Below are 22,650 nucleotides of genomic sequence, written 5' to 3' on the forward strand. Positions count from 1 at the left end.
TAAACCTTGCAATACACCTATGATCAAGGACAACAAATTTCTATACAACTCAAAGGCACAACCTCATGACTCAACCTCTTTTAGAAGAATTATTGGACGTCTTATCTACTTGACCAACACACGACCTGATATCACCTTCGCCGTGCAACAACTTAGTCAATTTATGCAATCACCGACTGAAGACCATTACATGGCAGCCATGAGGATCCTCAAATACATAAAAACTGCACCAGCTCAAGGATTGTTTTACTCATCGGCGTCCCGGCTTCAACTGCGAGCATTTAGCGACTCTGATTGGGCAACCTGCCCAGAAACAAGAAGGTCTGTTACTGGGTTTTGTATATTTCTTGGTTCATCATTGATTTCGTGGAGGTCTAAGAAACAAAGCACTGTATCTCGTTCATCTTCAGAAGCAGAATATAGAGCATTAGCATCAACAACTTGTGAAATTCAATGGATAACATTTCTTTTGCAAGAATTAAACATGGATTGTTCTGCCCCTACGACTCTTTATTGCGATAATCAATCAGCCAGGAACATTGCGTCAAATCCAACATTCCATGAGAGAACAAAACATATAGAAATTGATTGTCACATTGTTCGGGACAAACTGCAAGCTGGATTGTTCAAACTCTTGCCCATATCTTCATCAAATATGCTGGCAGATTTCTTTACTAAGCCTCTTGAACCTACAGCATTCAATTCAATTCTTAACAAGCTGGGAATTCTTAACCTACATTCTCCATCTTAAGGGGGGATGTTAGTTTTATATTAGTTAGTTTTATATTAGTTAGTTTTATCATGCCTTTACTTTTTTGGTTGTTATAACTATTTTGTTGATAGGCCATTATAAATACTCATATTGTATTTTCTTTCTCAATTAATAAAGAATGATGTATATTCAGTAAATATTCATTAAACCATATTTTAAGTTATATTGTTGATCATAATTTAAGATTAAAAACACAAATATCTCAAGTTGTATGTAACAATGGATATTTTAAATCTTTAACATGTGATAGTTTATTGATATTTTTCAAACACTTACTCAAAGTTATGTCTTAAGATCTAAAAAAATAGTATTGCGCACATTTCTCTATAGAGACTTTCATCGTCCCTCTTTCCACTGTGACTACTATCATCCGTGATAAAAGACAAATAACTTTTTTTATTTGCACTAGTTACCAATAAAATTACCAAATTGAAGGAGAATAAATGTATAAACATGTATTAGAGTTACAAATATAACTTGTCTATGAACAAAATTAAAATGACATATAAATATATAATTGATTTAACAAAAATAAAATTATGTGGCAAAATTGACAATAAAATTGATTGTGAGACTGATATAATATATTATAAAAAAAAATACTTTATGCTTATATTATAATAGGTAATTATTTGTACTAATGCGGGACCAACTTGAACCTATGTATTACAAATGGAGCATAACGATCTGTATACCCATCTCTAATATATACCGTGCAATAATGCACGCCATAAATGATGATTTGAGAGTCATTTTAAACATTAACTTTAACAAAAACATTAAAATTGTAGTCATTTTAATCACCCAATTTTATTTGACCGAGTAATCACCGAAAAACCTTGACAAACAAAGTAATCCCCAAAAACTTGAAGATACAAAATAAACTTATACATTTAGATCTCCAATTTAACCCTCTATGAACTATTGAGATAAACTTTTATATATAAGAATAGAAAACAATCAAATTACATGTTTTTATGACAAAAATATTGTTTAGAACTAGTTCCAAAATTTCTTTGGGAATGTTATTTGATCCATGTGATTTTATGAGAATAGTAATCACCGAACTAGTTCAATTTCAAGTTAGTTACGAATTAATGCCCTGGAACAAGTAGGTCCCACCGGATTTGAGATTCGTTGCGAAAATGATTTACAGGGCTTGCAGCAGGTATTTTCATATGGGTACGTAATTAAACACATGTCCCTTATGTACCTTTTTCTGAATTTCAAAATCATATTAAAATTTGAAAATATGAATATTATTTAACTATGTAAAAGTTTCACATATTTCTTCGTTTCTTATTCGTACTTTTTGGTTGAGAATTTAGATACATAATCACATGATTTCTTGATATATAGTCAGAGAGAGAAACAGTGAAATTCTATACACAACAAACTGTATTTATGTCTGTATCAAATGTAGCAGTAGGAACGTTTTTCTTATAGGTGCTGCCGAACCTTTTTCTTATCTAATTAATATATACTATACTATTTACATATGAAAATCTATCACACCACTTTTCTACCCGAACGAAAATTGATAATCATAAAAAAGGAAAGAAAAGTATAGTAGGAAATCATCACTAACACGTAAAAACAATATACATACATGTGACGTTTTAAGGGGAATGGCAATTGTTCATACGTTCATGATTAATATAAAAAATACCATCTCCATGACTCATACCTTCATGATTAATATAAAAAATAACCGTCTCCATGACTCATACCTTCATGATTCATATAAAAAATACCATCTCCATCACTCATTATACTTTGACTTTCAATCTTATACTCTTTAGCATTGAAATGTTAATCAAATATGTGTTTCGGTGTCCGACACGTGTTGGTGTACGACGACAAACATCGAAACCTAGATTACATTTAATTAATTCATTTTCTTAAATTATTATCAGTGTCAACGTGTTAATATCAGTGTTGTGTTTTATCTGTGTCAGTATCCGTGGTTCATTGATGTGATATGCATACAGTGACTATAGTAATAGTACACGTCAAGTTATCCCCCATTCCACATACACTACTTTGCACATTACTAATACTATTTGAGTTAATAGAAGTTAGGCCATGACCATATTTTATCTCCATTATAAATACTAGCAAAGTTTAGCTGAATGTATATCGATGCAGAGTTATTAGGAATTAAGAGAGTCATCATGGGGTGCTGTTTGTTGATCAGTGGTTTGATATTGTGGTTTGCCATGGGTAATCACAATGGACTATTAGCCATAATGGATGAGGAATTAATAATTAATTCAAGTTCCTCAGCTAATTATGACTATGCAGATGCTCTTGGTAAAGCCATATTGTTTTTTGAAGGACAGCGTTCAGGGAAATTGCCTAAAGATCAAAGAGTCAAGTGGAGGGGAGACTCAGCTCTCTCTGATGGCAAGCCTCAAAATGTATACATACATACATATATGTGACATGACATAAAATTTAAAATGCTATAAAATATATGAATGAAAGCTCTAGAATAAAATATAAGAAAAAATCTAAACATATATATTTTTTAATGAATGATTATGTGTATTTTATATTTTTTTTCAGGTGGATTTGGTTGGAGGATACTATGATGCTGGTGATAATGTGAAGTTTGGATGGCCAATGTCATTTACAGTTAGTTTATTGAGTTGGGCTGCTGTTGAATATGAAAGTGAGATTTCTTCAGTGAACCAGCTTGGTTACCTTCATAGTGCTATTCGTTGGGGTGCAGATTTCATATTTCAATCTCATACTTCCCCAACCACACTCTTTACACAGGCATATTTCTATATATTATGTGATAATTAAGTACTTATAATTACTTCATGACACATTTAGATATATGTTTTTTTGCTACATGTTAATAATTTTAGATTAAATACATTTTTCGTACCACTAAGTATGTCAACTTTTATTTTTAGTTATTATATAAATTTCTGAGCATTTTGTCTCCACATACTTTTTTTTAATTTATTTATGATGTGACGTTATAAGACTTTAAAATATCATTAACTTAATAATTTAATCATGTATTCTTATAATAAAGTATTGTTGAGATTGATATAGGTGGGAGATGGAAACGCGGATCATCAATGTTGGGAGCGACCAGAAGACATGGATACACCGAGAACAGTTTATAAGATTGATGCTAATTCCCCTGGAACTGAGGCTGCAGCTGAGGCTGCTGCTGCTCTTTCTGCTGCTTCAATTGTCTTCAAAAAAACAGACGTCAATTATTCTTCAAAATTATTAAAACAGTCAAAATCTGTAAGCAATTCAAGGAGCTAGCATGTTTTATTTTCATTCATGAATTATGATGATGATCAATTGGTTCTATGGTCATATTTCCACTTTGCATGAGAAATTTATATTAAGAATTTTAAGATATTTTATTGATGCATAATTTACTAAAAATTATTCATATTTTGCAGTTGTTTGATTTTGCTGACAAGTATAGAGGATCTTACTCGGCTTCTTGTCCATTCTATTGTTCCTACTCTGGCTATCAGGTAAGAAATTACCATTCTTGGAAAATAAAATAAAATTAAAGACTGATAATTAATATTTTTCATAGAACATTTATTTATGGTCATGATTTTTGAATTGTGTACATAAAGGATGAACTGTTATGGGCTGCTTCTTGGCTATACAAAGCTAGTGGAGAAAGCAAGTACTTGAAGTACATCATAGACAACCAAGGTTGGAGCCAAACAGGGTCTGAGTTCAGCTGGGATAACAAATTTGTTGGAGCTCAAACATTACTAACACAGGTTTTAATTATATTTATATTTAATTATCAGTTAAATATCATATAACAAATTAACTGGTGTTATTTTACTATTTTAGTAAACATTAGTTCCAAGGAAATAATTAACTCATTATTTCTACTTTTTTTTTTCCTAGGAATTTTATGATGGGAAGAAGGAATTATCCAAGATTCAGAGTGATGCTGAGTCATTTATATGTGGATTGATGCCAGGAAGTAGCTCTGTACAGATTAAAACAACTCCTGGTATTTATGTACATATATATTATATATTAACTTATTGATTGCAAAGTAACAATACATATAACATAAATAATTAATTTTATATTAGTCAACATTTGTGGCTAAGGTAATGAGCTGAATTAATGTATAATTTATTGTGAACTCAGGTGGGCTTTTGTATACTAGAGATAGTAGTAATTTGCAATATACCACAACTTCAACCATGGTGCTATTCATTTTCTCCAAAATTCTAAACAAAAATCATATTGATGGAATCCATTGTGGCTCTTCTCATTTCTCCCCCTCTGAAATTAGTGCCTTTGCAAAATCACAGGTATGTATATACTAATATATTTTTGTTTCTAAAAAAAATTGTGAAAACAACGAGACCAATTTAATCACGACAACATAATCTCTAAATTGAACAATCAAATCATCACCTCTTAAAAAAAAAGAGATTAAGTTATCCAACTTTTTTTATTGAAAAGTAAAATAACTTTTCACTAACCAATTTTTGTTGATTACTTAATTTTAGTTGGTAATTAAAAAAGTGAAAATTGAATGTGTACGTTGCATAGGTGGACTACATTCTAGGAAAGAATCCTATGAAGATGTCATACATGGTAGGATATGGGAGTAAATACCCAAAACAATTACACCACAGAGGTTCTTCCATCCCTTCAATCAAAGTTCACCCAACCAAAGTGGGTTGCAATGATGGTCACTCAGATTATTTCTCTTCCTCTAATCCAAATCCAAATATTCATGTGGGTGCTATTGTAGGAGGCCCTGATTCTAATGACCAATTCAGTGATGCAAGATCTGATTACTCTCACTCTGAGCCTACCACTTATATGAATGCTGCTTTTATAGGTTCTGTTGCAGCTTTGCTTGGTGAAACTAATATTAGGACTCTGCAATTTTCCCAAATTGGTCGTATGAAGGCTAAGGAAACTAATTAGTGCTACGAAATTATGTTAAGCTAGCTGATGCTTATAATTTATCTAGTTATATAATTTGTATGGAACATTAGGTTCATACTTCAAATGATTGTACCAGTGTCTTTATGAATTAAAATCTCACTTCTATGAGGAGTTATTACCTGTTATTATTATATAATAATGGAATCATAATTGTCGTTTTCTTTTATCAAGTTTCTTCAGTTAAGAGTTAGTTAGGGTAATTATAATTGTTTTTAACAAATTATATCTCTAATATATCATGTGCTTAAGTGTATGTATACTTTTGAGAAATGGAGCTCGGATATTAATTCGTGCAAAGCATAATTAATTGTTGAGAATTACAATTAAATATAAGAAATAGTTTATTAAAGAGAAATATAAAATTTGAAATAATATTATGAAAAAATATTATAAAATTAGATAACGATGGACTTTTATACAGTGATCTTAATCTAACTAATTTTACAAAATTCCAGCTAATTATATTTTCCTCATTCTAAAAACTAATAAAACTGGATTTACACGAAGTAATATTTTTCTCTTTTCAAAAACCAATAAAAGCAATACAATTTTGATGAAGAGTAATTGTCTTTTGTTAAAGTTTGCTTTAGCAGTTCGATCAAGAGTTAGAAAGGCAAAGACAACTTTATTCAAACCTCAACTTCTTCTCAGCCAAGTCTAACACAACAATTAGAAAGAAGAGACTTGCACCAACAAATATCAATAAGGAATAGCCATTCTCATATGGTTTGAAAGGATAAACATAAGAGAAATAAAAATGATAAGAACGAAACTAGAGCCAATTAGAAACTTGATCGAAAATATTAAGAATTCATTTAAAAATGAAACAACGAAATTTTTTTAAGAAAATTTTGAAAAAAATGTAGCGGCTAACCTAACCAAATTCTATCTAATCATAACTAACTTCCGATTGTCTTAAAATAATAATAATAATAATAATAATAATAATAATAATAATAATAATAATAATAATAAAATTTGATATTTTTTAAAATTTATTATAAAATAAGTCTTTAAATTTGAAACTATTACGGGAGAAAATGTGTTGATAAATAAACAAAATTTAGTCGGAGAAAAATTCTCCATCTGCTTCTTTTCTTCACTAAAAACAGATTATTTAAGGTTCAACCTTACGCAACTAGTTTTATAACCTTACACAACTAATTTTATAACCTTACACAACTAATTTTATATGTTTAAAGATATATGATATGAAAAATTATTTATAAATATTGCCTTTCTTTGAGTAAAAAAAAGTGAAGCCAATCAGCAAATTACAAAATCGTTTGTGTAGGATTGAACAAGTTTTTAACTAATTCATACATAACTGACTATATAAAGTAAAGACTACTCAAACATAAAATTACCAAATAAATAGGATAGATTATGAGGGTTTTAATTTAGACTCAAATAAACCCTTACCATGTGAAACTTAAATTTATTTATCTTGATAAAATTTCATCTTCTTTACATTCTTTGACACACTAATAAAGATCTCGAGATAATATAATATTTTAGAGAAATATTTCTATTTTATAATATAAACAAAAAAAATAAAAAAGTAAATATATATAATTTTAAATTTTAAATTACATACACCAGTTTTTGTTTATATTATAAGACGAAAAAAGTATGTCAAAGCTAAAAATTTAAATTCGGAGGAAAATAAAATTTGGGGATAAAGGTAATTAGTTATTTCACAAGTAAAAAAAGGGTAAGTTAAAAAAGAAAAACGAAAGAGTTATGGGAATTGGGAAATTATCTCGCGCGGCCATGTTGAAAAATATTCATCAACGAAACGAGTCAATGACTGTCGTTTAAGTATGCTTTTAAACGGCATGTATACATGATTTGCCAGAAAACTATCTCGTTCTTCAGTTTTGCGCGCCAAATCATAGAGGAATCAAAATTTGACCCTCTTTGATGGAAGAAGATCTCCGAAATTCGGCGCTAAAGTTTTTCACTGATCAAGAGCTTTGTTATGCTGATATCATCCCTCCTGCTCAGGTTATAACACTAGTTTTCACCATCGATCATTCCTCTTTCTTTCTCTGTAATAAGCTCCAGTTTCATTTTGATTCATGCAGGTCCGAGCTAGAATTGAAGTGTCAGTGCTCAGTTTCCTCAAAATTTTGAATGCATCCAACCCTGCCATCTCAGATTTGCCTCTGGTATTCTCACTATTTTCATATCCACACATTCCATTGTAATTATTTTCTAATTCACCATTCTAGGTTATTATTATTAAGTTCTAATAAACAGTATTGAATTTGCAACTAGCATTTTCCTTTAGGTTTATTTTTCATTGGCTTGTTTTGCTATCAACACTGCACTGACACTTCTGATCGAAGGTGCGTCCGATGTTCAACACGTGTTAGTGTCTGAGACTAATATGACACCGACACATGTGATTATATTCAATTACTTCACTTTTTTTAAATCATTGTCCGTGTGTGTTTGTGAGTGTCATGTTCGATGTTTGTATATGTGTCAGTGCTTCATTGATCAAAATACACACGTTCTTGATTGTAACTTTTTACTCCTAAAAATGAACAGATTCAAAGAAAATTGAGCAACAGTCGAGTGAATCATGGCATGTTGACTGAATTGTCATATGTTTTTCTCTCTAATTCTGTATCTACAAGGTCTCTAATGAGACCTAATGCAGCAAAGGCCTTTGTTAGGGGTAAAGACTATAAACATAATGGTATTTTTTTCCTTTACTAAATTTTTCTTCCAATAAATTTTGCATTTATGAGTTGGAAATTTCTCATGTGTAGTGTGGAAGGTGATGGAAATGTGCTATCAGATATTGCTTCAGGAAAAACGTGTCACACAGAGGGAACTCTTCTACAAGCTTCTGTGTGATTCGCCACATCTATTTCCTTCTCAAAAAGATGTCAATAGGACTATTCAAGGTTATCTATAATTGCTGTCTTGCTTGTTTTGAGTTTGATTTGATGTCTTGGTGTTTTTAAAAGGGAATGTCAATATGCGCCAAACAGATCTTGTAGCGTTGCTTCGGTGCAGCAGATACAGTCTTGGAATCATGGCATCTAGTCGAGGACTCATTGCTGGTCGTCTGATTTTGCAGGTATATTGTAAACCCTTCATTCAAGGATATTGTAATCTCTCCGAATAGGATATTGTATATGGAGTGGAGACATGTTCTGTATCACTGGTTGATGAAATGAAATTCTGCAAACATAAACATTAGCCACTTTGAGTTTCCAATTTTTCATGAATAGGAACCGGGCAAAGAGGTTGTTGATTGCTCTGTGTGTGGATCTTCTGGACATACAATTTCTGGTGACTTTAATTTGTTAGAGAAATTGATTCTAAATTCAGATGCACGTTACATCATAATTGTGGAAAAGGTGAGTTTTGTTTAAGGTAATTTGGTTTATTCATATTTCTTATTCGGGGGCCAATTACATCATGCTATTTTGAAATATTTCAACCGCTTTTGATACAATAACCCTTGCTTCTGTTTAGCATGCAATATTTCAACGGCTGGCTGAAGATAGGTTTTTTCATCAAATTCCTAGCATTCTTATCACAGCTAAAGGTTACCCAGATATGGCCACAAGGTACCTGCACAGTCTGCAGGATAGAGAATTAAATGACATAGAAACCTTAATGTGATGCTTTTAGAAGTTCTGCTCTCATCACATTTGATAGTATTACCATTATATCATATATCATAGATTTTCTTTTGGGTGCTTTAATGTTTAAAACTGAAATTCGTTTGCAGATTTCTTCTTCATCGAATCAGTCGAGCATTTCCGGAATTGCCAATTTTAGCTTTGGTGGATTGGTACAATTCCTCGCCTTCGTTCTGAATTACAATGTTATTTTGTAATTTTATGAAAAAAGGACACTACTTTTTCCTTTTTTGTTAAACATGTTCTTCATAATTCGTATCTTAACTCCTTTCTCACATTTAAACTTTATAAAGGAATCCTGCTGGATTAGCTATACTATGCACCTTCAAATTTGGAAGTGTAGGAATGGGCCTAGAGTCCTATAGATACGGTAATTTTATAAAATCTATATCATAAAACACACAAGCTCTAATAAGTTGGATTGAAGCACCAAAAAAATATGCATGCTGGAATGAAACTTATCCTTGGGGTATGTTTTTATTTGCATTTTGTAGCTTGCAATGTCAAGTGGTTAGGACTGCGGGGGCATGATCTACCCATGCTGCCTGATCAATCTCTTGTTCCATTGAAGACAAAGGACCTACAAATTGCTCAAAGCTTGATGTCCTCAAAAATCTTACAGGTAAATCATTCGGAACCTCTGAATACATCCCTAACTATCCTCGTCCTGCAGGCCTGATCAGCGATTTTCACTCATCACTTTCCATCACATACATATTATGCTGCTTCATTTCTTGTATGAGCCATTTTGGCTTAATAGCTGTTATGATTTTATACATTATGCTAGATTCAATATATTGAGTTATGCATTCTTAGAGCAGATGCTTATGCAAGAAACACGTTTGGACAAGAATTATATATGAAAAGGTCTTGCATAAGAACCAATCTGTATAAGAATCATGTGTCAAAAAAGTAATGTGCACCCCTTATGCTTTCAGAATATAATCTTAAACTGAAGGGTGTTTTTCCATTAACGAAATGGTGGTTAACAGGAGAGTTACAAGGAAGAGGTTGCCTTGATGGTTCAGAGCGGCAGGAGAGCTGAAATTGAAGCCCTATACTTTCATGGATACGATTATTTGGGGAAGTACATAGCTAAAAAAATTGTACAGTCTGATTATATATAATTGGTAGTAAATATTATAGTTACAAAATATAGAGCCAGTGTTGTATTACAAAATATCCAAATTTAGTCAATCAATGCGCATAATTGTTGCCTTCTCTCAAGGTATACATGAACATCAAGTTCCACTCCAACAATTTGAGGTGCATAATATGGTTAACCAAAAGAGCCTAGGGATGAACATAAGGAACTTCATATTGAATTAACTTGTTAGCTGTTAAAGAATCAGATTCACATATGACAAAAAAAATTCATTCCCAGTAGTTTGCATCCTGAAAGAGATGGCTAAATATAATTCAGCATTCAAATTGGTTGTAATGCCACAAAATCCTTAAAAACCAATAATCAAATTCCCATCATAATTTCTAATAATACCTACCTCCAAGCCCTGATTCGTCTTGGTTTCTGAAGGGACTTCGATCTACATTAAGTTTGAAGTAGTTTTGAGGGGGAAGAAGCCAACAAACCTCCCTCGGCAACCGGGTAGATAAAGTAGTACTAAAGAAATGATTGATGCTATCAAATAGGGAGGATTCATTAGTACAAGTTACTCAGATTATGACTATGTAGAAGTGAACATGGTAAACCTATATACTACCTCCTGTATTGAGAGATCACACAGGTGAAATGTCACATTTTGAAAAGAAAAAAAAAGTTTGAGAGTTTAAAGGGCCTATATAGTTTGCTTTTATATAGTGCATCTTGAACTAAAATGTAAAGATCACATTCCGACTTCTATGTCTTCCTTCGACAAATGTCCTTTCACGGACTGAATAGGCACAATATTGAAAGTTAACTAACGGTTATATATATGGATGGTAAGTTATTTAACGATCCATGACTATTTTTTAAAGCCATATGAATTTGTTTTAAAAAATGTTTTAAATTTGGTCCCGCGGATTAACGCATCTCGTCTTGTGATCGCTTCGTATTTTAATTGGTTAAATAAGATAGCAGAAAGTTCACAGTTTGAGGCCAACGAGTTCAATCCGTTTTACCTCTCTCACCATTATTTAAAGTGTTTTTTTTTAAAGTGAGTCTAAAGCAAGAGTGTCAAGAACTCAATGTTTAAAATATTTAACATAAGCATTCAACATGCTACAAAGAAAATTATAAACATTCAATATAAATCTTTCCACTTCTAATAATAAAATTTCAACTTCACACAAAAAAAAAATTAAAATCACTAATAACATGGCTTTAAATTGTATGTTCAGCAAATTTAAAACTCTTCAAATATGTCTTCAATAAGTAGATTTACATTATGACAGATTTAAATGTTGAAATTACTTCTTTATCAGATTTGAACATTGGTGCAGATTTTTTTCTCTCAAGATCATAAAATTCTTCCAGAATATTCAAAAACATCATTCACAAATAAACACTCATTTAATTTAAAGAATACACATAAAGATGATGTGCACGTACTAGAAGATGTAGAAGAAGCCAACAGTGATATGAGTGGTATAAATGAGTCGCATGAAGATAATAAACGTACTAGAAGAGGTAGAAGAAGGCAACAATTCTGCGTGCGAGATATGGAAAATCCCCTCTATAACATAACTGACATAAACCATGTGTACCTTCATAGGAAAATTCTATATTTTATAAAACTAACATACTAAAACACTTTGGTTTTAAGAGCCAAAAAATTTATTTTTTTGCATCAATGAAAGATCTAGTATCTTAAAACAGTTAAAGTAGAAACATTCCTTGCGATTTTCTGTCATAAAGAACAAGAAGTAATTACATAAAGCAAAGAAAATGCATCAACCAAAACCTTCAAGATAAAATATACATTAATTATGTATCAATGTGAAACTACAAATGCTAACATCTAGAAAAGTTAAGGTATTATATAGGATTACCATATCAATCATACTTGATTTTGGGGTTGTGAAAAGAATTCCTTTGCATTATGAGCTACCTCTGCCTCCAATATTGCTTCTTGAACTATGTCAGATCCTTTCACATCAGTCCCACGATTTGGTAAGAGTCCAGTATTTTCAGCAGAAACTGGCAAGACGATAAGTTGTAGATCATCTTCAATCTTCCCAACTTCAGTGCTATTTGCCAATGAACCATTCTTTATGGCGGGGGCTTCTGCCAATCTGGCATAAGTAGTTGCTTGACTTTGCATATTGCGTGAATTGGATGGAAGTGGAGTTGAATCCTTGGTTAGAGAGGATATCAAGTTATTCACCCCATCATCTTTTGGTTTCATGTTGTCATCTGAGATAAATGTATGGTCAATATTATCAAGTCTCCGAGTTAAGGGGCCAGGATTTATGATTGATATACTTCGAATTTCATGCCGAATAGCATCTAGCTGTGCCATTGTGTCCTGAAGTTCCTTATGAACCTGACGAGCTTGAGATTGCTGCATAACAGTTTCCAACTGTCCACGAGCTAGTTGTACATAACCAATAGCACGACCAGCTAACCTCCCTGCTGTTCTGGATATAATCGGCAAATCCTTTGGACCAATCAGAGCAGCAGTGGCTCCCAGCAACAAAAATATTTCTCCATATGAAAATCCCAACATCGTTCAGTCTTCTTGTATGAGATTTTTGTTGGAAAGGTCACAAATCAACAAAAATGTAGAAGTAGGAGTCTGATGCAGATTAACGTAGAGGATAATTTACCTTCAAAATCAAATATAAGTCGGAATAAGATTAGGTCCTATTTGAACGTTCTCATCTAATTTTCTTGTATTATTTAATTTGCAACTAGTAGGTAAATGTAAATATAGTGCCCACATTTTTACTGATTTAACAGTAGGTAAATGTAAATATAAAACTAGTACAATTTCTCTTCAAAGGACAATTAATCCCTGCATGAAGTGTCCTCCAAGCAGGACTCACCCCTTTTTGCCCAATTCCTAGAGTGTGAATAGGGACTCTCATGGAGTGCAAATAAAGACTCTTTTCTTTCGTTGTCGAAGAACATAATGTTGTATTATATCTTCATGATTACAAAATGTTTTCCTTCTCTTACTGATATGATACATTCTTTCTTTGTTTAAAATTCTCAAACACACAAGCTTTTGTAAACTTCCATGACATACAGTAAGTTTAGTCTCTTGGATATGAAATTGAAGCACTAGTATAATTGTAATAAATCTTTACTGTAAATAAACACAACACATACTATGTTTAAATAAGAGTTAGAATCAGTGGAGCAAAACTAAATGTATTACTAATTCTATTCTTAAACTTCCTTTATACACATGATTTTAAGAAGAGAAGAGATCATTATCATTATAGCATACCAACACAATATGTAATATGCATCATTAAAGCTAGGAGAACAAACAAGAAATGGAGATAGTTATTAGAACAAACAACAAATGGAATGTACTATTAATCCTTATGCATACACTTCCCTTCAAGCATTGACACAACTCTAATACCACATACTCTATTATGATTTTAATGCAGAAAGTAAAATTTACTCATTCTTGCCATTTTTCAAAAGAGAAATTTAACACAATGGATATTGTTTCACATAACACCCAATATATGAAATTAAAAGAAAGGTAATGAAATTGATCGTTTAGCAAAGTTAATTATAATGAAGGACACATTTCATCATTTCAATTATAAATAGTACACACACAAGACTCTCAAAATCTCAATTCAATATAGTTTTATATTTTTTACATGAACTCTAAATCTCCATATACTCTTGAACATAGCCACAGTTTATTTATGTAGCTATTTCTTCATTGATGCATATGACCTCATAAGAGATACTAATTTCAACTTGAGGTCTAACTTGAAGGAGATGATTATTTCTATTCTACACAACAAACATCGAGTACCTAACACACAATCAATGTTCAATTTTCTCAAATTCTTAAACATGCATGCAAGATTAACAATCATACCAAAGCCCCAAATTTGAAATAATTATAAAAATTCAAGAGATTCCAAGCACACCCTAAATAGAGGTTTTGGGGGAAGGTCTTTGTTACCTTACACAAAAATTGGAAGACCCCAAACTTGAGTTTGATCTCTTCAACAGAGGTGAAATCCTATATGGGGAACTTGAGCTCTAAATCCCTAACCCACTAGATCTTCTACCAGTGGTGGAGCTTGACTAAAAAGCTCGAAAGGGCCACATAAATAAACTATAATTTATAAATCAAATATGCAACATATTGTATACAAAAAATGAAGGACTAAAAGTGTATTTCTACCAAAATTAAAGGCTAATGGTGAATATTAAAGGACCTAAGCGAGAACTGGATTAAACTTGAAGGACTAAAAGTGTATTTCTACCAAAATTAAACTATATGAGTTAAAAATACCATAAAGTATATACTCTTTGAGTGACTTGAAATCATCAATAATAAATCATAACTAATAAAATTATGAATTTAAATCTCATATGCAAACATTGTTTGGTTCAAATGATTAAGACTTCTTTCCATTTATAATTTCATATAAAATTCATACAACAGCAGTAGAATTATGGACAACATATTGATACACCAAGTCATGCCTCAAACATTTCACCTCACACATCGAATTCTGCATACAGACAAACATTTAATAAATCTTAGTTATGACATTGCAACAGGAAGATTTTATCAGCATTCTCATCACTTCAAACTGGCTTTAGACCCAAGGAACTCAAGGAAATGAGTTCCAATGTATGTTGTGTTTATGTTTGTGAATGATGAGAGGTGCTTAAGTATTGACTCATAAGGAATAGTCTTTGGTGTATTATGACTTAGTTTCAACAAATACCTAACAATTAAAACAATAATTAAACAAGATTTGTTAAGATTCTAAGTTTTAACAACCAGGGCGGGTCCTAAGATATTTGGTGCCCTAGGCGAACTATAAAAATAAAACCTTGTGATCATTATATTTTTTCTTGTAAATACATTAATAATTTATTCATTATAATCAAAATTTCTTTAAAAAATCAATTGCAAGTCACAATTTCAAGGCTACACTGCAAAAACCACATGAAAATCAATCTCAAAAAAGAGAGAAAAAATTCAAGTCACAATTTTTGAAAAAAATCCCTTCTCCCTCCTTCACAAAATAGGCACGATGTTTTAAAAAAATCAACATAGAAGAACAATAATTCAATGAAACAACACACCAAAAAAACAATCAAAACAAAACTAAAATATTCAAAATAAAAACCAAAACAACCACTGAAACAACATAAAAGAAGAATAAATAAGAGAAAAAACTTGGTAAGGATGAATAGGAACAAACCAGAACTAAACGATTGAGAAAGAAGGAAAGACGGTGGCGGGTTGCCGGAAAACGCTGCCGGAAGGTGGAAACCCGGTGGTTTTGGGTGATTGCGAAGTCAGGATGGTTTTGGAGTTTTGGGTGAAAGGCTAGATGAATACTCAGAGACGATGGAAGTGAAACCTATGGTTTTTAGTTTTAATAGAAAACTTTAAAAAAAAAAATTAAATAAATAAAAAACATTTCAAACCCATTTTAGATTAAAAACTAACATCCCCTACCCATAGATACTGTATTCCTACATATTTATATTTAAGGGTAGATTTAATGTTTCTATAGTGTACATATTAATTATACAAATTTATCATACCATTTATGTGAATTAGATATTTTATAATAAAAATATATTTTATTATTATTTTATTGTTAATTTTTTAACACAAACAATAATATTCTGAATCAATTTAGATTGAATTAAATATATGTTCTCTATATTTGCCTAAGTATTTAATAAAATATTTTGCTATTTCAAGACTTATATCAATACATGTGTCTTCTCTTATTAAATTTTTGCTAAAATATTATTCTATAGAGTCAATATTTTATATAATTAAAATAAAATAAAAATACTAAATTATTATTAATATAATATAAATAAAATGAGACAAATGAATAAAAAAAATATTGATTGGTTAGATCATATGTTTGTAATGTAAGACTTTATTAAATTGATTATATATAAAAGAGATAAAGAAACTACAAAATTAAAATTTAATTTGAATTCTTTGGGCTCCAACCAATTATGGACGCACCACACAACTATGAATGCATGAATGTAGACACTTTTGTTAATAATAATATAAATCACTCAACCAGAGCATCCCAAAATCATCCAACCTTGTCCTAAACCAACTTAGTTTAGACACAGAAATCACCTTGAATAACCACATGTCAAACACAATCATTATAACAACCTATAATATAATATTCATTTTCCACAATTTGAGCATATCAAGCACAACCATTATTAATATTCATTTTGAAGATAACACATAAACATAACCAATACATAACATCACAATACATTTATATCATATATAATTCAAGTAGGAAAGCGGATGGAGTGATGCTCTTTCCGTTACCAAAATTGTTTCTAGAATTATGTTTCACAAACTCTTGTCTCACTCGTTTCACACTTGCTGCTGTGCGAGCACGGTTTCTCCCTATCTGAACGTCTTTTCGCCAATCCGACCGTTGAAAACGAAGACCTGAATATTGCGAACCTGCTGTCCAAAACTCAGCCGGATCCAACGGTTAACGAATGCGCAATCGATGTTTTTTTGAGATTGATTTAACAAAATCGGGAATAGGGTTACTCCTCTCTTTTCTCTTTTGGTCGTTGTCTTTTCTATCAAAATAGTATCTCTCTTTTTCTCTCATAAACCTCGTTTTGTTTTTTGTTTTTTCCTTTTTATCAAAAGAAGTGAGGAACATAGAAGTGGGAAACGTTGAACCGGAAGAGGAGCCAGCAGTGGGGAACCTTAAACTGGTATTAAATGGAGAAAATTTCAACCTAAGCCAACGTTAAGCCAAAGTGGGGAACGTTAAGCGGAGGGAACGTGGTATTAAATGGAGAAAATTTCAACCTAAGCCAACGTTAAGCCAAAGTGGGGAACATGGTATTAAAATGAAAGAAAATGATATTTCAGCCTAAACCATAAAATTTGTTTTAAATTGTTCCCTTTTATTATTATTATTATTATTATTATTATTATTATTATTATTATTATTATTATTATTATTATTATTATTATTATTATTATCAAAAATTAAAATAACACACTATAATAGTAACTATCACAATTTCTAAAATAATTATCTCAACTCCTAATAAGATAAAATATAAAAATAAAATAAAATAAAATAAAATGTTTGGATGTTACAATGAGAAATTCATGATATTGTAGTTTCGAGATAGATGCAAGTCATGAAATCAATTGAACTATTTACAAAGGCAATAGTTTAATAAGAGAACTATTATACTATAAAGCTTAATTATAATCTGCAATCCACTAAAGAATTAAAGGTTAATTTAGAATTAAAAGTTCTGTCATTAAGGAATTAGGGTAATAATAATAAAAATAATTCGGTAATAGTTCAATTAAAAGAATTTAGTAACTCAAATCAACGTGACTTTCAATTTGTCTATCAAAAGAAGATTGATCATGTTTTCCTAATTAACATGACTCACAAGAGAATGTCTTTATTTTTTTAAGACTTGGAACCATTATTTTTAGTTTTGACACACAAAAATGTTCCAACCATTCATAAATAAGTTTTGGTGATGTAGCGACACTACAAATCCAAGAAGAATTAAACTTGACATAGTAAATACCATGAGATTCATGTCCTACACCAATCGTTCGACCCGTGCCACATTCCTATGTAACAAATGAGTTAACTTCAAAGGTTACTAAACAATCATGAGAACAAATAAGCTGGCTGAGATAAATCAAATTGAAAGGGTAATCAAGTATAAACAAGACAAAGTTTAAGGATAGAGAAGTAGTGGGTGGCACATGACCAATACCCTTTTTGCAAATTTAAGAACTATCAACTAGAGTAATAAAATGAGGAACTTTGGGAGAAAAGATTGATGAAAATAAAGAATTATGATTAACAATGTGATCAGAGGCACTTGAATCAATTTTCAATGGACTTTGATCATTATCAAACTGATCTAACAAAGGAACTTATTGACTAGTTAAGATTTGATCACAAACACGATCAAAATTTGGGTGCCTTCCTCGTAGAGCCATCACCATATATAGATTATCAAGTTTTTTCTTCATATCTTCAATTATGTCGGCTTACAAATATAATTTTAACTCATTCACTACAAATTGAGCTTTGAAACATATGCAACCATGTCACGATCAGTTTGTTTTAGAGTGGCCAATTTGTGTGCAACATCTTACAATTGTTGGATGTCATTAGTAAAGACACTTTGAGCCTTCTTTCAAAAAGGGTGACAAGTTTTAAAGGCTCTAAAGTTTTTTTTTCAACATTATTGGTTAAACAGATCACCATAAGAAAGAACAAAGCAAATAATTAACCTTTTTCCACTCATCAAGTTTTTTTGCTGAAACATTTTTGAATGATTATTTCACATGTTCCTCATAACCCTAGCCAAGAAACCAAAGCTTTATAGAGGCAGACCAAGCTAAATAATTTTTTCCATTCAATTTTTTTGAAGTATTGGCATTCCAGACTAAGAGAACAACAAACAATTACTAGAAACATTTGACATACAATTTAATGATGTAAAATCATATAGATATATTAATTATTTATATGTTATTAGTTAAACATCGTTGTATTATATTTCATGTCATTTAAAATATTTCAGTTAAAATATGTGACATCACTATTTTTTTAGTTAATCATTCAACATCATCGTATTATATTTCATGTGGTTTAAAATATGTGACATTAGAAGTATTAATCATTCAACATCTTTGTATTATATTGCACCATTTTTGACTAGTAAAACTCAAAGTACAATTTTTTGTCTAAATGCAAAGCACAAATTTTGACTAAAATGCTGAGCAATTACAAAAATACCAGAATATACCAATTCTGTGCCGCCTAAACAAACAAACAAACAAACATGTGTAGTGTCTGAAGTCTGAAATTGTTGGTCTCCAACCATTTCACAGCAGCAGTAGTCTCCTTAACTTCAACTGTCATGTCGACATCTTTTTTAACCCCGTCTTCCTTCTCCTTGCAATTCGCAACATCCATCAAATCTTCTCATCCAATTCCATTCTCTTGTTCTTTTCCTCTCAAACGCCATACCCTCATTCTCAAACCAGTCTCAGCTTCAGGGGCTGTTACTCCAACCACCTCCATTGAAATCGAAAAATCCCCAATCTCCGCCACTCCCTCCAAGGTTCTTCCTTTTCGGGTTGGCCATGGTTTTGACCTTCACCGATTGGAACCCAATTACCCCTTAATAATTGGTGGAATTAACATACCCCATGATAGAGGTTGCGAAGCTCATTCCGATGGTAATTTTATCTCCCCACCCCCTTTTGATTTTTTTTACAATCTTTCAAAAAATTATCATTTTTTGTTGTTGAGTATGAGTGTGATGATATGGTGATGAACTATGAACAGGGGATGTTTTGCTTCACTGCGTGGTGGATGCAATTTTAGGGGCTTTAGGTCTTCCTGATATAGGACAGATTTTTCCGGATTCTGATCCTAAGTGGAAGGGATGTGACTCTTCGGTGTTTGTCCATGAATCTGTCAGTGATATTCTACATACTAACATTACTTTCTGCTTTATTTTCTCCATTGAAATGTGATTTAGGTATTAGTGTTTTCATTTTTTTTAAATGTTGTTTGAATTTAATTTATTTATCCTAATAGGCCACCAAGTGTTCACCATAATATCTGTTTGTTATGTCACAAATTGTAATTCCATTTTAATGGATAATTCATGGACACTGCATATTGTGTTGATGTTATTATTATGCAGTGTTACAACTCAATTGATTGCTAATGTATAAGCATGATAGAAAGGTATGCATTGTAATCAAGGACAGTGGAATGGAAAAACTTTGTCATTGTTGAGATTGTTAGAGTAAGATGGAATGAAATGGGATATCAAGTGCATTCCATTCCTTCCATCTGCTACTTCAATAGTGGTATTTCATTTCTTCTAATTTAGGGTGTATGGAATGAAATTGGATGAATTTATTGTGTTCATTTATCTTCTACCATTCCATCCACTTCTCAAATAATACATGAAATTTTGCTCCATTTTGTCATAAAGACGAAAAAACGGCACAATAATTTTGCTCCATTTTAGCAACACTTTCTTTAACATATACCATTCCCAACACACTTTCTCATATAATGGTTAAAATTCATATGTTCTCCACCAAATTTATGTGGGACCTACATGATTTAGGGAGACCTATTTCTATTTCAATCAATGAGAGATAGTGTGTTTAACACTTTTCTTAATTATATTCTAAACATTACCTTTGGTTAACACAAATGAGAAGAGATCAGTTGATAGTGTTTTTTGAATATTGAAACTCAATTGATTGCTAATGTTTTTATAAGAAAATGTTATTTAAGAGAAACCAGACTTGAAGAATGAGTTCTTATGAGTTTAAGCTGAGATAGACCAAAAAATAGAGACTAAGATCAAGGATATTACTGTTAGAATTTTTTTAGCATTTAACAGTACTCAGAAGTGAGATTGTACTTTCATCAGGCAAGTGTGTAACAGGGTAAATGATAATGTCTCATAACAAGAACCTACTAGCTATTGAATAAGTAGTATACTGTGGCTAACAATGGCTCCTCTTTTAATGTGTTAATTTTGAACCCTGCATTTACCATGTCTTTAGCAGTTATTAAATAGCTTTTGCTTTGATTTTCTTTTGATGTAAGATTGTTGTAAGAAGAAAATTATATTTGGTTACTGAAAGTATTTACATAGGATTATGATTAAAGATAATGTTTTATACCAATACACGATATTTTATAGCGCGTTTTCTAATATGTTAAGTGTTTTTTTACAGGTAAGGCTTATGCACGAGGCAGGTTATGATATTGGAAATTTAGATGCTACATTGATACTTCAGAGGCCGAAACTAAGTCCACACAAGGATGCTATCAAGGCCAACTTATCTGCACTGCTTGGAGTTGACTCTTCTGTGGTAAATATAAAAGCAAAAACTCATGAAAAGGTTGACAGCCTTGGAGAAAATAGAAGTATAGCGGCTCACACAGTTGTTCTTCTAATGAGGAAATGATGGCAGAATCTGGAAATATTATGAAGTACATGAAAGAGTTGTAGATTTTATAAATTATGCTTTATTCATACATGATACCCCGAAATTCATGTGGTGCCTAGTATAGTACTCGTACTCGTATCCAGTATTCGCAGACAAGTACCAAGTATGTATCGAGATAAATTTTATAAATAAAACATTGGATATTCTATTTTTGGCATATGGCCCAAATCACTAGAGTTTGTAAAATGTTTTTTTGTTCTGACGTGGAAATTTATTCCCAAGATTGAGTTACAAAGGACTCGTTTGCTTTATTATTTTCCAATATTATTTTGATTTTTTTATAGGAAAAACTATGTTGATTTAGTTAGATAGAAAGCTTAATATTGCCTAAAGAAGACCTCAAAAAGGCAAAGAATTTTCAATCAATAAGATGTAAGGACAGATCGATGCTACATGATAGATTTTTTGTTGAAGGACTTTATGTAGGTTGTAAATTCAATAATTCATTCGATATTAATAATGTAGGAGTACTATATATGTTCAGATATTTATTATAAAAAATGTTTGATGGAACACCCCATTTTGGTGTATATATACATCCACCTTGAATCTATGAGAGAGTAAATACAATAATTAAAGGGTATGTTAATCATTACTCATTTAATATAGTGCATATATTTAATTATATTTTGAAAGTATCTCCTAAGTCAAATAGAATAAAACAATCGTTAAGGGGTCTACATATTTATTTTATTTTTCTATAAAATGTTCGTACTACTTAATCAAAAGATATTTTTTTTATAACTGTTCAATGATTATATATATTTAAAAAACACAAATAAAAATCTTATTTAAAAAGCTATAGTTGATAATTTAAACTTTAAATTTTATTACTCAAATTTTGAATTATTAAAATCTCTTTTCTTAAAATTAGAGAATTAAAAGATAAAATATTTGTTCAACTATATGTCAAAAATATGAGAAGAAAATTAATGTAATATTTGATATATATATATATATATATATATATATATATATATATATATATAAATATATATGTTTTTTATGCGCTCTTTTTTTTTTA

The 22,650-nt window shown here is 31.0% G+C and overlaps 4 protein-coding genes across 7 annotated transcripts; 3 read left to right on the forward strand and 1 right to left on the reverse strand.

Annotated features, from left to right (window-relative positions):
- Positions 1–2,898: 2,898 nt before the first annotated feature.
- On the forward strand, positions 2,899–5,912 carry LOC101489803 (endoglucanase). The gene is made up of 8 exons (XM_004511497.4): positions 2,899–3,192; positions 3,341–3,553; positions 3,842–4,042; positions 4,207–4,284; positions 4,393–4,545; positions 4,679–4,787; positions 4,931–5,097; positions 5,342–5,912. The coding sequence occupies exons 1-8, from the start codon at positions 2,905–2,907 to the stop codon at positions 5,723–5,725; spliced, it is 1,593 nt and encodes a 530-aa protein (XP_004511554.1). The 5' UTR covers positions 2,899–2,904; the 3' UTR covers positions 5,726–5,912.
- Positions 5,913–7,466: 1,554 nt separating this feature from the next.
- Positions 7,467–11,331, forward strand: LOC101490126 (meiotic recombination protein SPO11-2). Of its 3 annotated transcripts, none has more exons than XM_012719019.3 (11): positions 7,467–7,753; positions 7,834–7,917; positions 8,303–8,432; positions 8,527–8,664; positions 8,752–8,840; positions 8,995–9,123; positions 9,242–9,336; positions 9,501–9,563; positions 9,705–9,781; positions 9,906–10,033; positions 10,350–11,331. In XM_012719019.3, the coding sequence occupies exons 1-11, from the start codon at positions 7,670–7,672 to the stop codon at positions 10,365–10,367; spliced, it is 1,035 nt and encodes a 344-aa protein (XP_012574473.1). In that variant the 5' UTR covers positions 7,467–7,669; the 3' UTR covers positions 10,368–11,331. The 3 variants fall into 3 exon arrangements, with proteins under 3 accessions (XP_012574473.1, XP_004511556.1, XP_027193401.1); XM_004511499.4 differs by having other exon boundaries at positions 10,404–11,331; XM_027337600.2 differs by lacking the exon at positions 7,467–7,753 and adding an exon at positions 8,027–8,097 and having other exon boundaries at positions 7,847–7,917; positions 10,404–11,331.
- A 904-nt stretch (positions 11,332–12,235) lies between these two features.
- LOC101490675 (uncharacterized) lies at positions 12,236–15,962 on the reverse strand. 2 transcript variants are annotated; one of them, XM_027337601.2, is made up of 3 exons: positions 15,772–15,962; positions 14,511–14,635; positions 12,236–13,179 (listed from the first exon to the last, which is right to left on the reverse strand). In XM_027337601.2, the coding sequence occupies exon 3, from the start codon at positions 13,077–13,079 to the stop codon at positions 12,411–12,413; it is 669 nt and encodes a 222-aa protein (XP_027193402.1). In that variant the 5' UTR covers positions 13,080–13,179; positions 14,511–14,635; positions 15,772–15,962; the 3' UTR covers positions 12,236–12,410. The 2 variants fall into 2 exon arrangements, with proteins under 2 accessions (XP_027193402.1, XP_004511557.1); XM_004511500.4 differs by lacking the exon at positions 14,511–14,635 and having other exon boundaries at positions 15,772–15,961.
- A 3,427-nt stretch (positions 15,963–19,389) lies between these two features.
- On the forward strand, positions 19,390–21,794 carry LOC101491414 (2-C-methyl-D-erythritol 2,4-cyclodiphosphate synthase, chloroplastic). The gene is made up of 3 exons (XM_004511503.4): positions 19,390–19,820; positions 19,930–20,060; positions 21,351–21,794. The coding sequence occupies exons 1-3, from the start codon at positions 19,499–19,501 to the stop codon at positions 21,582–21,584; spliced, it is 687 nt and encodes a 228-aa protein (XP_004511560.1). The 5' UTR covers positions 19,390–19,498; the 3' UTR covers positions 21,585–21,794.
- Positions 21,795–22,650: the final 856 nt, after the last annotated feature.

This window comes from Cicer arietinum, chromosome 8 (assembly GCF_000331145.2).
Source record: "Cicer arietinum cultivar CDC Frontier isolate Library 1 chromosome 8, Cicar.CDCFrontier_v2.0, whole genome shotgun sequence".
Classification (NCBI taxonomy): Eukaryota; Viridiplantae; Streptophyta; class Magnoliopsida; order Fabales; family Fabaceae; genus Cicer; species Cicer arietinum.

Excerpts from the sequence above, each read along its gene's own strand:
- LOC101489803 (XM_004511497.4), top strand. The coding sequence starts at position 2,905 with ATGTATATCGATGCAGAGTTATTAGGAATTAAGAGAGTCATCATGGGG. Across the intron at positions 3,554-3,841 it reads CAACCACACTCTTTACACAG|GTGGGAGATGGAAACGCGGA; the intron begins GCATATTTCTAT and ends AGATTGATATAG. Across the intron at positions 4,546-4,678 it reads CTCAAACATTACTAACACAG|GAATTTTATGATGGGAAGAA; the intron begins GTTTTAATTATA and ends TTTTTTTCCTAG.
- LOC101490126 (XM_004511499.4), top strand. The coding sequence starts at position 7,670 with ATGGAAGAAGATCTCCGAAATTCGGCGCTAAAGTTTTTCACTGATCAA. Across the intron at positions 9,337-9,500 it reads TACCCAGATATGGCCACAAG|ATTTCTTCTTCATCGAATCA; the intron begins GTACCTGCACAG and ends ATTCGTTTGCAG. Across the intron at positions 10,034-10,403 it reads TGTCCTCAAAAATCTTACAG|GAGAGTTACAAGGAAGAGGT; the intron begins GTAAATCATTCG and ends GGTGGTTAACAG.
- LOC101490675 (XM_027337601.2), bottom strand. The coding sequence starts at position 13,079 with ATGTTGGGATTTTCATATGGAGAAATATTTTTGTTGCTGGGAGCCACT.
- LOC101491414 (XM_004511503.4), top strand. The coding sequence starts at position 19,499 with ATGTCGACATCTTTTTTAACCCCGTCTTCCTTCTCCTTGCAATTCGCA. Across the intron at positions 19,821-19,929 it reads TTGCGAAGCTCATTCCGATG|GGGATGTTTTGCTTCACTGC; the intron begins GTAATTTTATCT and ends AACTATGAACAG. Across the intron at positions 20,061-21,350 it reads CGGTGTTTGTCCATGAATCT|GTAAGGCTTATGCACGAGGC; the intron begins GTCAGTGATATT and ends GTTTTTTTACAG.